We start from the raw sequence: 16,214 nt of genomic DNA on the forward strand, positions 1-16,214 counted from the left end.
AAATTTAAGACTTTTTCTAAGACTGAGATTATATTTTTTGTATTGATCATAGTTCTTGAATGTCCTAATCATTCCAATAATTAACGTTATCTTTTTTTCTTTGAAATTGGTATTATAAAGACTAACTAATCATTTAAAAAAATGTAAGACTTAAGTGCTAAATTTAAACATTTATCATACCACATTCGAAAATTCCAATAGTTTTTCATTGAACTTAAATTTTAAATTGAAGACTTTTGCCAAGACTCTAGAATATATTATTACTAATCTTATAACACTTACACTTCTATCATTTTTATTTACAATTTTTTATAACCTAAAAAATTAATTTAATTAGTATAATTAAATATTGATTTAATGTTATTCTAAAAACATATTGATATTGAAAATTATCTTTTATTATTAACACTCTTATACAAGACTGAAGTCATAATTTTAAGACTTTCGTTAGTTCACATTAATAAAGTTTGTGATGATATTAAAGTTTCAAATCGAAGACTCTTGCATAAAAAATAATCTACCATTTATAAGTAAAAAGTTCCCAAACTAATAAATTCATTGTGAATAATCTACTAGTGAAGATTCTCCTTGTGAAGATGCAGGTCAAGCCTGACATTTTGAACCAGCAAAATATCTTAACAAACTTGTTCTCCTTTTGTTGTTTATATACATTTTGCTATAACATTTCATTTGACTCTTTGGCAGTATCGACATCAGATACAGATTATGTTTACTATTTCTTCCAAAGAGGAAATATAGGACTGTAGAAACACTTGAACAACGTGATTTCCATCGCGCACAAAAAAGATTAAATAAATAAAACAACATAAATTTAACACATTTTGATTTTTCCAGCACTCCAAATATCTGACATAAATCTGCCCGAGTTTTCATCAATTCCTAGGTAACTTTGAAGTACCTTTCTCAGGCAGAGAAGAGAAAAAATACATTTATAATTTGATTTTTTTTTCCTAATTAAAGCCCGGTAACATAGCCAGCTCTTTATCCACGTGTGATCTTCCTCCTAATGTCTACAAGAAGCTAAAGAATGTAAATATACGAATCAGCACCTTGAACTCTCTACATCATTCCCTAGGCAGATTAAACGGTATGAGACAAAAATGATCACCTGCAAATCAGGAGTTCCAGTAATAGGACTTCATTCCAGTTCCCCTAGGCCCACAGAAGTTCATTACTTCAGAGTTGAACCCAATGCCACAACTTAGGTTCAAGATATTGTAGAATTAGCGTCTGTCTCTGTTTTCTCTAACTCGTCATTCATAATATTCAAAATGTCCTTTGGGGGACATTTGTCTGCAGGGTTCTTGGCAGATGTTTGACAGAAGCATTCAGGCCAAGAATTAGTATAGAAAGACTCTGGAGAAACACGCTTATGAGGTTCTCCAAAGTTTGTTCGGAGCATGACCTTCCTAATAGCTTCATCAAAACCAGCTGTCCGCCCTTTCTCCCTATCGATGAAGATTGGGGCAAGAGATTTTCTATCAGGTCTGATAGTAGTACGGAAGCCATAATATAGACGATGCCCAAGGAGATTATTGGCAAAGTTGCTAGGGCCATCATAAGTTGGCATGAAAATGTCAGAAAGAAGACAGACCATGTAATCCACAGCAGAACCTGCCAATCCCCTGGTGTTTTCAGCAAGCTCTTCAGAGTGTTCCACAGAAGAATGATTCTCAAGTCGAGGGAACAAACTTCGAAATGGTTTCATAAATCGATCCCCTCCAAACAATTCACCAGCTGCAAGATATATCCTAGTAGAATTGTCAAAACCCAATGCACGCAGAATAAGACCAACCTGCAATGAGAAGCACATAATAAATGTGCGAATCAAAACATTCGAATCACATCATAATCTAAACAAATTTGAAATTTGTTATCACCAGCATACATGTAAAGGTTACTGTATTAACAAAGACCCCGGGAAAATATTAAAGAACAACAAAAGCAAAAACTAGTGTTCACCTCCTCAGGAGTCAACGGGCATTTCCCAATAGCCCTTCTTTCATCATAGACAAGTCTTTTAGGTGCAAAATTTTCTTCTCGATACTTTTTCAAAATCTTTTGCTCCTGGGGTGTAAATATATCAAAGCATCTGCAATCACATCCACATTCAACATGAGTAATTTACAAGAAGCTTTCTTTTTTTTATAAGGAGGGGGGATTGAGTTTTGGATCATCACTTGCAATACATATCAGACTAGAAGTACTATAAATATGGATTATTACAGTTCTGTCTTTTGCATTGCATCACATCATATCATATCAAATCCATCATACATTAGAATCTCAACTTTTCTCTTTCTTTTTCCTACCTAAATTCCTATAACTTCTGCACATGCCTGTAATACAAACACTGTCAAATACTCCTATACAGGAGCATATCCATGGTGCATGTGTAAGATTTTAAGGAAATACCATAATTATAATTATGTAGTACAATACAAGTAAAAACAAGAAAAACATTCTATTTCTTGGAACAAATATGCACTACACATCATTAACTAGGACAGACATCAAACTTTGGAGCCAAGGTCGGTTTTAAAAAACACAAACCGCCCATTAGTCCAGACCAAGAAAGTGATCCAATGGGAGCTGTAATTTTTAGGCTGCTCTGATTTTATTGGAATTATTAGGATTATGGGAAAGGATGAGTTAGTTAATTCAATTAGGATATTGATTAGTTAGTTAGGGGGTTAATGAGTTAAACAAGTAGGAGGGATGTAGGGAGAAAAGGGGATACAGATATGTTCATTTGTAGATTCAGCATCAGCTCTTTGTGAAGGGGAAAACCCCTGGAAGAGAGTATTTACCTATTTCTTGTTCTTTTCATCCCTTTCAACAAAACTTGTCGTCTATTTCCCATTCTCAAATTCTTGGTTCCTAATATTTGGCACGGCCCCAAATCTTCAAGGGAGAGCCAGTGCTAGAGATGGAGCAAACACATTTTGGCTAAGAAGGATAAGCAGCCTGTGTTTGTTAAGGTAGACCCAATTGATTTAAGGCTGAAAAATTCTTCGTTGTACAAGAAATTCATTCACTCCATAAGTTGCAATTTGAATTCATGAGCATGGAAGGTGTTGCAATGAATTGGTTCTATGTTTTGGAGCCAAAATAACCTTGATTTAAATTGGGAGTCATTTTCCTTAGTTTTGATGAAAAGATTCATATATGAATATGGTAGTCACATCGTTGAAGAGTTGGCTAACTTGAAGCAAGAAGTGCAAATTGAGATGGAAGCCTGCATCAAAGAAGCAGAGATGGACATGGAAAAAGGAAGGAGCAGCAACCAAAATTTTGGCAAAACAAGAAAGAGTGACGAGAACTTTGATGACAATATGTAAAATGGAGGAGGTGACAAGACTTGTTCTTGGGCAAGAAATAAGAACAAGACTCCATCTTGGATGAGAAACACAGGCGAGAACTATGCTTAGGCTAGAAGACAAAGTGAGATTTATCCTTGGGCAAGAAGACAGGTGAGATCTGTCCTTGGGCAAGAAGACAGGTGAGATTTGTCCTTGGGCAAGGAGACAGGTGAAATTTGTCCTTGGGCAAGGAGACAGGTGAGATTTGTTCTTGGGCAAGGAGACATGTGAGATTTGTTCTTGGGCAAGAAAGGTGAGTGACAAAATTAGTCCATTGTGTTGTGCCATTGAGAAGTTCTTCAAGGAGCAGCAGATGTAGCCAACCAATTAAAGTATCAGTTTCAATAGTGAAGAAGCTATGGAAATTTTGCATCCCAACTAAACTTATGTCGCTGGAGCAGCCAGATCAAGACTTCCAGATAACAGAGAATGCTAGCTACGCACATAATTTCCACTCATACCTCCACCACCGAAACCACTAGACACAATCAAACAGGTGGTATTTAGAAGGGTGTTATTATCTGCAGGACAAAGATGGCTGCCTAAAGGATCTCCAACAGCCCATGTCTCTGTCAATAAATATTTGAGTCTGATGAAGTAGAAAGACAGAGGCATAAATGGTATTGTATGTAAGTCTAGACCTAATGGGTCAATCCCAATTTGAACGTAACATGCGTGTTCAGGAGCAAATGCTTTGCAATAGCCAAATTTAAGGTCCGACACAAGGGGTATTTAGCCCATACCAGACTTCAGGAGGCTTTGCTCAAGTTTTCGAAACTTGTTTCATTGAACTTGTGTTTTCACCATATTCACAACTAGAGGTGGGTATTTAGGTTCGGCCTGCTGACTACCAACAAAACCTGCAACCTGTATGGTACATAGGCTTTTAAAATAAGTCAGTCTAAGGTGCAGGCTCATTAGTGCAGTCTTTTTAATCACACAGGTTAAACGAGTATGGTACATAGGCTTTTTCAAATTTAATATAAAAAATATAATGCTAATAAATAAGATGTGTAAACTGAATAAAAATAAAATTATTAAAAAATACATATGGAATTTAAGTACTCTTATGGTTCAATGGTTGTTGAATAGTGATGTAATACTTTTATTTAGCATAAAATTATAGATTAAGTAAACATAACGTAGAAAAATATATTCAAGAAATTTTTTTGCAATGAGTGTTGTCCAACATGTGTCTCATGAAGAAATAGCTGGTTCATCTTACTTCCTAAAGTGGGATCCAAAAGGTGAAGATTATTTTCAACTCCTACAGCATTGGAGCAAATTATTACCAAATTGAACCTTGAGGATATAGAATAAAGGAAATTAGTGTAGTTACTAATTAGAGGGATATCATGGCTCATACCCATTATTATACATATAAAACAGGATGATAATAGGGTTAGTGAGGGACATTGTATTAGTAAACCTTCATGGGAATACAACAGTAGCTCTGTTGTAAAACGGGAAACCCTTATAGGAGAGAGTGCTCTCCTGTTTCTTGATCTTTTGATCATATTCAATAAAATTTGTCTTCTATTTTCTATTCCCAAATTCTTGGTTCCTAAAAACTGGAGTTACTGGTATTCACTTTGGATGATAATAAGGCCAACCCTTCCACAAAACATAATTTGGAGTCTTTGATACATACTTTTTCCTTATTGATAAATATTTTGCACTCAATATTCCTTCAAGATTTGTTTTCTACATCTAATATTTCGTCTCTCTCCATTTAAGGAAGCAAACTCAGTTCTAGTGGTTGTTGAAGACTTGAGGCTTTATGATCCTCAATCTTTTGTTTGAGTTCTACTCAAGCTTTGTTCTCAGTTTAGACAACATAAGCACCCTGTTTCAAACTCCTGATGTTTTTTATTTTCTCTCCATTGGTATCTTCTGCTATGGACATGGTGGATCTGCTGATATGAAAAGAAAAAATGCTGGTGGAAATAGGAGAGATGGATGACAGTAATTACTAAGTTCTTGAAGACCCTAGAACATTAAAAGGCTTGCAAACTGCAAATAGTCAGAAAGTACTGAGTGCATGCTTTATCCCTTAAAACTCCAACTGGCCGATAGTAGAAAAATGTTGAGCCTTGTTCAAACGTGCCAGTTAGATTAAGAAAATATCAGACATTTTTCTTCAAAGTATGAAAGGAAGATTTTCTCTTTTCAATCCATCCTTAAAACACGGATTGATGATTTTAGAATTGTCTGCACCCAGTCTACCATTCACCAGATGATCAATAGCAGTTTAGGGAGGAAGCATGAAACACTAACACCATCTGTTTCAATTGTGTAAAAAGTAGCCCGTTTGAAAAAATGTCCTACATAATTGATATGGATTTGGGCGAAAACCTCCTCCCTATCACAAGATTACAGAAAAAAATTATTTTAAGCACAAAAATGTCAAGAAAAGCAGTACATCAACTATGTCTAGCCCACCAATGGACAGCCAGAAAGTGTTGACCAATTCAGAATTTTTTGGTAAATAGTCCTAACGGAACAACCCTTGTCTTCCACAGAGACACATGCTGACCACCTCTCAACTCAACCTGAAGACCGACGCTCACTCATCCATCTTTTGTTATAAAATCAACCTTACTCCAACCCACCCCTCAACGACACCTTCATCTCCTTCTCACAGAACAATCCTCTAAATTAACTAATAGGATGAAATTATAGTTTATGTATATCAATACAGCTGGAGCAAAAAATAGAAAGAAACTAAGTTATTCAACACCATGTTTATAAGAAATCAGCACAATTTAACAGGCTGCAAGAATTCCTAGAAAATGGCTGCAATGCACCAACAAGATTGCCAAAGCTCATTAGTTCAATTTATTTTAAAGAAAATATCACGTTTTTATCAATTTTCTGAGATAACTATTAAAAAATAAGCAATTATTTATCCAAACATAAAATATAGTCCCATAAAAAATAGAAAATAAACCATTAACAGAGAAAATGTGTACATAACTAGTCATATATCATATATACATAGGGAATGTGGTTTCTGACAAGATAACAAGGAAAATCCCATAGATGTTATACATGGTTTAATAAAGCTTTGGCATAAACATCCATTGCTTTAAATCAAAGAAAAACATGCATTTAACATTTGATATTGTAGAAAACAAAACAACAGTTACACAATATTTACGTCCCATTAAAAGTCAATAAACATATAGCCAATAAACTATGTAAACATAATTGTCCAGTCAAACCCAGATAACTTACCCAGCAAATGCCAACATGTCCATCTCAAACCGAAGATGTATAGATATAAAGGGACCTTGTGCTCGAAGCTTATCTACAATTGATTGACCTAGCTTCATGATATGTGGCTTGAATCTTAAAGCATGATAGTTGACTCTACACCTCAACCTTTGGTACTCAGGATTGTCAATTTCTTCAGCTAAGCGATGTGAAAAGGGAGTAAGATAAATCGCACCATGTTCCTTCATCTTCTTCAAAGCATCATTAGTATACCAACTTATAGGAGCATCTCTAGGAGGACGAAGCTGTACCAAAATAACATTTGAACATACATCATCCAGAAAATTGGAATAATTTCAAACTACTTATTGATGACCAAATTATTAATCTACCTGAAATGCCTTTATTTTCTTTTTTTTACCATTTTTCTGATTTTCTGGAATGCTTTCCACAATCTTAACATCATACCTCAGTGTTTTGATGAAATGCTCAACATCATAAATACCATAGAAACCGCTGCATGTAAATAAAAATAAAAAATAAAATAAAAAGGAGGCTATTTAGTGTAGTGTGACTATGACCCATAAAAAGTTAAGAATCAATTAAACCACTCATGATATACTGAAAAAGGGTTCCCCATTTGGTATCTTCCACTAAAGGAACATTTATTTCAACTAAACGCATGTTTGGGGAAGCTTTTTGTTAGGAGTACCATATTGAGTAGAATGATCTATTTTAAGTGGTACTAACCCTTAAGGCTCTTCCACTTAAGTCCTAACAATTGATGGTACAAAAAGGACGACCTACCGATAGGCTGGACTAAAGTGCAAACCCAATACTGAAAGATGAGTAAACTTGTTGAAGAGATAAGAACTACCATTGAGTTAGTGTCAATCAAGTGAAAGTCATCGGACCTTAGGGGCGTGGTAATGTCAGAAGTATTATATTGAATAGGATGAACCTAAGATAATGGACTAGTTTTTTTGGGTTATGTTCTTTTCTTGTGCTTAAGTTCCAACACACTTTCAAGGAAATAATCACTTTTTTCAAAATAATCTCTTCCAAAGATGCCAAAAATAAGTGATTATTTCTTCAAAAGAAAAATGCTAGTAATAAAATCTATTTATTATTAATTGAAAAATATTAAAAATCACAAAAATTTGGGTCTTACTTCTTATTTAAAGAGTTCTACTAGTGATTTTTTAGTTTCCAGTAAATTTAACCAATAATGAAGGTAGAAGGAATGTATTAAAAAGTGTGTTGCTAGCACCCTTCTTCTAAGTAAAACCGAAGATGCACTAAAACCAAAAAGGGGAAGACAAATTTGTCACTATAAATTAGCTACAAAGGCTTCATGTTCAAGAGTAAAAAGAATTTATTTTCTTTTATTCGTCCCAATAAAAAAATATTCCTGATCCGAAGTAAATGAATGCATACTACAGCTCAGAAATCAGATAAGAATTAAGAGTCGTGACAGTTACCTGTCGTCATGCCAAAAAGAGTTCGCATCCAACTCGGGTAGCACTAACGTAGCATTCATGATCCGTGCAGCAAGAACAGCATTAGATATCTACAGCATTGATAAACTAATGTATCAGTATAACAACATCAACGTGTATATATACAGAATAGCACCACCATACACATAGCAAGCCTCATCCTATCAAAAGCCTTATATTCACCTAGCTTAGTAAGAGACGCAATGCAAATACTTTGCAGCTTCATTGAATGCACTAAACCAAAAAATACAACAGATAATTCCCACAATTCATAAAAGTATACTAAAGTTTACAGTAAGAGCAAAAAGGTACAAACCGCACTCCTCTGTTGATTCAGTCCACCGTTACATCGAACACGCAAGTAGCCATTGCTCTCATTAGGAGGAGCTGAGACATAACATCAAACACAACATCAGAAACTTCATGAACGTTGCATCCAGATGAAAACTATTGCATCAGAAACAGTCTGTAACTACAAGAATAGATAGATACGAGGCCAATAAGTTCGCGGAGTAGACGACGGCCGCCAACCGCCAGAATCAGCGTTGCTCCAGAGCTCTTCTACATGGATCTGACAAAAACCGAACGAAATACGAATAACAAATCGTCGAATTACATCATATAAGTACAAATTTCATTTCATAAAAGATAATGTATAAAGATGCTGAACGAATTTTCTTTGATTGGTTAAATTTCGGTCAGCGAGTAAATAATCTGAACTGAATAATTTGCAAGAACCTCGGAGCGATAGCTGGATTGAACATTCGAAGTTCCTGTTGAAGAGAAGAACAAGGAGAGCGTGCAGATCAAGAGCACCGCAGCAGCAACAGATAACTTCACAATCATTCCTTTCATTCCTGAGCCTCCTCCAGTGTTCCTCCCATGCTGCCTGTGGAAGCCAGCTCTACAAAAAACAAAACATCGACGGTTACACTCAAAGAGAAATTCAACATCGAAGCCTTATCGAACCGTACCTCCTCATGGTTAAGATTCAACAACTCTGCTCTTGTTATTCTGCGGATTCAGCTCTTCGAGTTTACGCTTCGGTGAGGAATTAGGGATTGGAATGGTGCTTGCGGCTGAGGGTGTGCTAATGGACCCTGCCGGCGATCTGCAAAGTGGCGGTTGCCGTGGATATGTGGCGGTGGGAGGAAAAGATGAAATGATATCACCGTCATTGAAATAATTACAAAAATTAGCTTGGGGGATTTGGGCCAATATATGGGCTTCTTTTGGGCTAAGAGACTTGGGCCTAAACTGGCGACTGAGGTCAAGGGAAATAAAAGATAGGTATTTCTTCCTGCACCCCTACATTCTATGCAATACTAGAATTATCTTTGATAATTTTGGATGATTCCAGAATAAGGATTCCGTAAGCAAAAGATATTTCTGGAATAGGGTTCTGTAAACAAAATGTGTTTCTGATATAGGAAATTCAAAAGCCAAAAAATTATTCTGAAATATCTTTTCTGAAACACTTTTTTTAAATTTCTAAAATAGTAAATTCAGAATTCATAAAATATGTTCCGTATGTTTTGAAAATATTTTGAAAAAAGTAAAAATCATTTTTAAAAAGGGTAAAATGGTCTTTTCCAAAAATAATGGGTGCAGGAAGTCATTTGTTGGGGTGTAGGGAGAAACAGCCAAAGAAGATTGGATCTTAATAAAAGTTTGACCAAAAAGAGATGGAAGAATATCAAATTTCCCTTATGTATAAAAGTCCTAAGAAAGATGAGAATAATTTTCAAATAGCTAAATCATTCCATTTTTATTTATAAAATTCTTTAACTTTTTGTATTTTTTATTTATAATTTTATTTAAATTTTAACAAATATATCCTTTTTAAATAAAATAAAGAAGATAAATATCGTTTTATTACAAATATAAAAAAATAGTGTCATTTAAAAAAAACAAAGATATATATATATATATATATATATATGAATATTATTTTATTAAAAATATAAGAGAAGTGTATATTTATTTTACAACTGAGTTTATTGTGACTTCACATAACCTTATACTAGATAAATGCAACTTTCCAAAATATCAAATTGAAAATATGAAAAATATAGGTATAATTATCTTATTTGTCCATACATTTAGAGTCAATATTCAATTTAGTACGGTGGTTTTTAAAAAAAATCAATTTTATCCCTATGTTTTTTAAAATATATCTAAATTGATCTTTTTTGTTAAATCTCACCTTATGGCATCAAGTGTTGCTTATGTGACATAGAGATGTCAGATTGGTGTTATGTAAGGTGTGAGGTGTCAAGTGGCATGGATTGAAAGATTAGGAAAAATCAGTTGGGGGTTTATGGTTTTTTGAATTGTAGCGATTGTGTGAGGTGCGACCTTGCGAGCGCAGAAACTAGTCTCAGTCTCAGCATTGGAGTGGGGTGGGGCGTGTTCCTCCGTAGTGGAAACAAGAAAGCGTTTGTGTGTTTCGGGGAAATAAAAATTATGGAAATGAGATTCATGGTTGGGGGCGAGGTCAAGGCTACACAAAAGCATATCGAGCATGAAGTCCGATGAAACGCAAATTTTGGTAATGTTGTTTTGCAAACAGCGACCACTACCTAGATGGGAGTGAACTTCAAACTATCCCCCTCTTCTCCTCCTCCGCCACTCATCCCTGAAAGACAAGTGTTAACCAAAATTAAAATACAAACATGATAAAGAGGAATGGAATGAATGACACAAAAAGGAAGATAAAAAGAGGAATGGATAAAGAAAGCTTATGGAAGAAGAAGGAAGTCACGCCACTTGGAGAAGGAGGACTCCAAAATGAGTGGTGAAAGAGCCGCTACTTTAAGTGCTCACACATTCAAGATAAGACCCACTATGAGAACTCTCAGGTCTCACAAAAACATTTATGCAAAGTTTCTTTACTATAATCGAATTCAATGTGTGAATACATGAGGCAAGACATAGGAGAGAGTGCCTTAGAGAACAAGATAGAGGGGTATGGGTGTCTTTTTTTAGAAGCCTTCTAAAAGGTAGGTCAAAGAAACCCTAAACCTAGAAGCACTTGTCGTGAAAGGTGGGCTTGACACAAATCCAAATTACTAAGCACACCCTAATTAAATTACTAAGCACACCTTACTCAAATTACTAAACACACCCTACTCTAGTTTATTCTTCTATTTGGACCCCCAAAGTGAGCCCAATTTATTTACATAACTTCTCTTGTGGAAAGACAAGAAGGAAGAACTTATGATATTCTAGTTTATATCTGGTTCTTCTTCTACTGATTCTCTCTCGAGGTTTTGTGATGACTGACTTATTTGTGTAGTGTTTGTTGTGTCCTTAGTCATCTGCTGGTTGATGTGGTTTGTATCAATAGGCCCTAGCCCTAATGGCTCGTCTGTCAGTTATTATTAGACGTGCATCGTGATTTCTTATTACTAGGAATGTACATCTTTTTGTTAATTTTGTTTTAGTTGGTTTTTCGAAGATATTCTCGTATATTTCGGGATATAGGTTGACTCATTCAATGTTATTGTAATTGTTTTCAACATTATTTATTATATGTTTTAAGATGTTCTTTGACGCGGGCGGTTAGTCATCGAGGCCGAGACTAGCTTGTCGATACCGACCAGTACATATTGTATCAACAATTTTTTTACCAATGCTAAAAACTTATGCAATGTTTTAGATACAATCCATATCATCACATAACTAACCTTAATTGAATTTATCCTGAGGTATTTACTTCTTTTTATATAAAAGCTTTTATGTTAGGCATCACTATGAAACTTGACATCTCATGTTAAAAGTATTATTAAAAAAAAAAGAAAGGAAATACAGGAAAATATGGGGGGACTATACCAAAACCCAATATATTAACAAAAATGGTACATAGATAATCTATACCTATTAATAAAAAACTCTAAAAAAAGAATAGATGAAAATCTATTATACCAATGAAAATACTCTTTATGAATAAAGCCTAAGTTAGCAAGTTTATCCCTTCATGAAAAATGTGAGAAATCATAAACCTGATTTTTCCACAATAGTTAAGACAAACGTTCCACCTATTACAAAACATTCAAGGAACATTAGTCGTAACAATAAATGAAGCACAAATCAAGGCAAAATCACATTTAAGCAATAAACTAATAAGACTCATTTTTTAGCTTGTTCAATAGCATGTATAAATCCATCAAAAGTCAACAATCAAAGTAGTCAAAATATTAAAGAAATTAGAGAAACTATCAATAATTTCTCACATCATGTTTATTTTAATATTTGAAGAAGAAAACTCTCGTCAAACAAGAAGTAGAGGAAATAGAACTTTTCCTGAGTTATTTACTTCCTCGTTAAATGTATTACAATAACTTTTATTAGTCTTTAAGGAGTTAAGTTAGTTAAAATTGATATATTAACTCGAGTTTTTTTTATCATGATGGGGTTGTTTTTTTTTGTTTTTATCAAAATGGAGTCCGTTTAAAAAAAATTACAAATTTAGGCAAGTCATGCCAATTTGGCATGACTTCATATGCACAAATCGTTCCAATTTGACACGACTCTGTCATGTCATACTAAATTCGTGCTAACTTGACACGACTTCTGCCCTATCATACTGAAGTCGTGCCAACTTGGCACAAATCTGCCACATCTTATTTTTTTTTTTAAAAATTATTGTTTATATATTGGGTAGTAAGTTATGTAATGTTAAAAATTAATTTGATACATAATTTTCTAAGAGTGTTAGTTTTAAGGAAAAAAAATTTGGATATATAGTTATTTTTAAATTATTTAATTATTTCAAAATAATTACAACTTATTTATATTATTTGACTTATTTAAAATTTATATAATTATTTTTAAATTATTTAATTATTTCAAAATAATTACAACTTATTTATATTATTTGACTTATTTAAAATTTATATAATTATTTTTAAATTATTTAATTATTTCAAAAATAATTACAGTACTTATACCTTTTTATATTTTAATATAAATGACATTAAAAAAAATAAACAGGTTTAAAAAATGTATTATTTGAATTGTGATAAAAAAATTATTACTTTAGAAAAAAAATGAATAATTGTGATACACGATTATCCAATTTTTTGTTTCTTAAAACTAACACTCTTAGAAAATTATGTATCTAATTAATTTTTTACATTATATAACTTACAACCCAATATATAAACAATAAAATTTATAAAAAAAAATTATGACATAGCAAAAGTCGTGACAAGTTGGCACGACTTCAGTATGACAGGACAGAAGTCGTGCCAAGTTGGCACGACTTTATTATGACATGGTAGAATTGTGTCAAATTGAAACGATTTGTGTATACGAAGTCGTGTCTCCTTAAATTTATAATTTTTTAAAAATAGACACCATTTTAATAAAAGATAAATAAATAACCCAACGATGATAAAAACTCTATTAACTCACTACGCATGAAAAAGTTTTAACTTCTACATTATACATTAGATATAAACATATTGGAGTTGAAGAATTTATTGGACTTAAAAAATATTGGAGTTGAAGAATTTATTGGACTTAAAAAATATTAAGTAGACGAAGGACATGCAACGTGTCGAGGGTGGAAAGGATGGTGGTCTCTTCAGAGGACAGAAAGAAAGGAAGAACCAGTGAGGCTCTGAAACGTGTCCAACTAACTGTGACTGGACCTACAACTTTATAACCTCCTATCCTACACCCATCTACTGTCTAATACTATGATCCCAATAATAATAACAATTTATCTATAAGGAATAAAGTTCAAAACTTGATTTGATTGAATTGACTCTGTGTCCGCAAAATGGGAATCCACACGAGTAATTCACTCACTTTAGCCTCACCTATGCTTTATTTAGAATGAATTTCATATAAATAAAGTTTATTTCACATGTAAATAGTAGAAAGAGTTATCTACCTTTGCTTTTGAAAATAAAATAATAATTTATTTAACTTTTAAACAAATGTAATTAGTATCAATATATCATTCATCATTTTATAGAGAGAAGAAAAACTGAATTTAAAGAAAAAGAAGGTAAGAAATGAGGTTATTTAAATTAAGAAAAAAAGTAAAACATGAAAGAAAAATTTATAAAGATTTGTAAGTATTATAACGTGATTGATAATATTTTTAAACTCATAAAGTTGTAAGAGTATAATTTTGTTTTATAATTAAAATTAATTTCTCTTAATGTTGTTCAACTAAATATTGAAATAAAACATGATTTATCTCATTGTGCATATATGGAAATTTGTTGAAAATATATTTTTATAAAATTAAATAACTGAAATTGTAAATTTTGTAAAATTCAGTAAAATGATTAGAAATTGATGTAAAGATATAACACCTAATAAATATTAAATATAAAATAATATAATACAATGTAATAATAAAAGAGAGTTAAATTAAAATAATTAAGCGAAAATAATTATATCATAAGAGTAATTTAATACTGTAAAAAAATCTAAAAAATATGTTTATAAAGTAAAATTATTGTTAATACTATTATTATTTAATGAATTTATTTTGATAATTATTTTAAAAAAATTTCTTATTATTTCATAATTTTATTTTTATAATAATAATAATTTTATAAATTAATTTTGATGATTATTATTTTTAATATTTTATTAAAAATATTATTTGTGATTTTATTATTATTATTTTATAATTAATTTTGAATATTATTATTCTATAATTTTTAATATTTATATTATTAATTTATTTTTCTTATTTTTGTTATATAATTTTTTTAATATTTGATATATTATTTAGAATATAATTATTTTATTGTTATTATATTATATAATCGATTAGGTTATAAAAGCTATAACATAATTATAATTTTTATAAGAATACAATTGATTGTTCCCGTCCATAATCTTTTGTTCTTTTTAAGTATAGTTCATTGTCTTATTCTTTAAAGTCTTCCTAAGTGATTATGTCTTTCAACCAAATAAGAATAACAATGAGACTTTCTGACTATTAGTAAATAGAATAAAAAATAAAGGTAGTTTCGTCTTATTATCTGTCTTTTTCCTTTTCACTTTTAGTATCATAACATTGGTAGGGAAAAGTATTACAATCACTCGTTAAGCATTCGTGATCAAAATAGACTAACAAAAACTAAAAACTCTAGTAGCAAACTATTTAGTCACCTAATAATGAATTGATAGTAATTAGCGACCCTTTTTTTTATGAGAAATTGGTCCTGAAGTAAAAGGTAATACTGAACACCATTTTGAAAGCTAATGGATTGAAATAAATTAAATTGTAGTGACTAAATTTAAAAATATATAACGACTAAATTTATTTCAGTGAACTAAATATTAGTTTTTTAATTATAGCAATAGTCTCTACACAATGACTATTTAGAATCAACCACTAAATAAGTTTCGGTGGTTATTTTTATATGTATTATTAATACCTATTTTAAATGGTATTCCGACCTGTTTATAAACAATTTTCTAACTTGCTTATAAATACTACAAATTCAAGACGAACCTTCTTTCAAGTGGGACTGAGTTCATAATATTTTTTCCTTGATGATTCGTGAGATTACATTGGAAGGTCCACTTGCTGGTGCAAAATTGTGTTCAAAACATATTGTCAAAATGATATATGGAAATAAGAACATATTGTTGAATAACAATTAAATTAAAATATACTTACTCTCCTCTTTCTGCATGAAGTCAGAGCCTTTGATCAACTACACAAACTCATACTCAAGTGTAAGAGTGTCTTGTATTGGTGAAGGTTGATTCATAGTTGGCTCTGTAGGAAAGACAGTAAGATTTGGTTCTCCTACATGATGTTCAACTCCTTGTTCGTGAAATGTAGGAAATGGTGGTCCTTCATAGATAGGATGTGTAGACTTCATGGTTGTTGGAAGAACAAACAAAGGGGGAATGTTGGTGTTAGGTAAAGATTTGTCGTCGACACAAAAACCTCGACCACCACGATTAGGTGGTTTACGACCACTACCTCCACCCCTTGGTGTCATCTATAAGTAAAACGTATTACATATATAATCAAAATGAATCAAACAATTTTGAATAAATAAATAACGTAATCATGATAAAAAAAATTCAAACCTGGTCGTGTTTTCTATGACCAAATATGTCAGTTATC

General features: G+C 32.1%; 1 protein-coding gene across 14 annotated transcripts; it reads right to left on the reverse strand.

The window, feature by feature from the left end:
* Positions 1–827: 827 nt before the first annotated feature.
* LOC137828501 (O-fucosyltransferase family protein) lies at positions 828–9,494 on the reverse strand. Of its 14 annotated transcripts, XR_016523538.1 has the most exons (11): positions 9,073–9,244; positions 8,837–9,002; positions 8,591–8,669; positions 8,415–8,485; positions 8,282–8,332; positions 8,081–8,169; positions 6,992–7,115; positions 6,621–6,904; positions 1,984–2,113; positions 1,130–1,816; positions 828–1,031 (listed from the first exon to the last, which is right to left on the reverse strand). XR_016523538.1 is itself a non-coding variant. In XM_090305381.1 (10 exons), exons 6-10 carry the CDS (start codon positions 8,137–8,139, stop codon positions 1,229–1,231), a joined length of 1,185 nt encoding a protein of 394 aa, XP_090161507.1. In that variant the 5' UTR covers positions 8,140–8,169; positions 8,282–8,332; positions 8,415–8,485; positions 8,591–8,669; positions 8,837–9,002; positions 9,073–9,288; the 3' UTR covers positions 828–1,228. The 14 variants fall into 14 exon arrangements, 7 of the variants coding, with proteins under 7 accessions (XP_090161507.1, XP_068491210.1, XP_090161506.1 ...); XR_016523537.1 differs by lacking the exon at positions 8,282–8,332 and having other exon boundaries at positions 8,575–8,669; positions 9,073–9,494; XR_011083899.1 differs by lacking the exon at positions 8,282–8,332 and having other exon boundaries at positions 9,073–9,288.
* Positions 9,495–16,214: the final 6,720 nt, after the last annotated feature.

The sequence above is a fragment of the Phaseolus vulgaris genome, chromosome 7 (assembly GCF_051622355.1).
Source record: "Phaseolus vulgaris cultivar YP4 chromosome 7, ASM5162235v1, whole genome shotgun sequence".
NCBI classification, from domain to species: domain Eukaryota; kingdom Viridiplantae; phylum Streptophyta; class Magnoliopsida; order Fabales; family Fabaceae; genus Phaseolus; species Phaseolus vulgaris.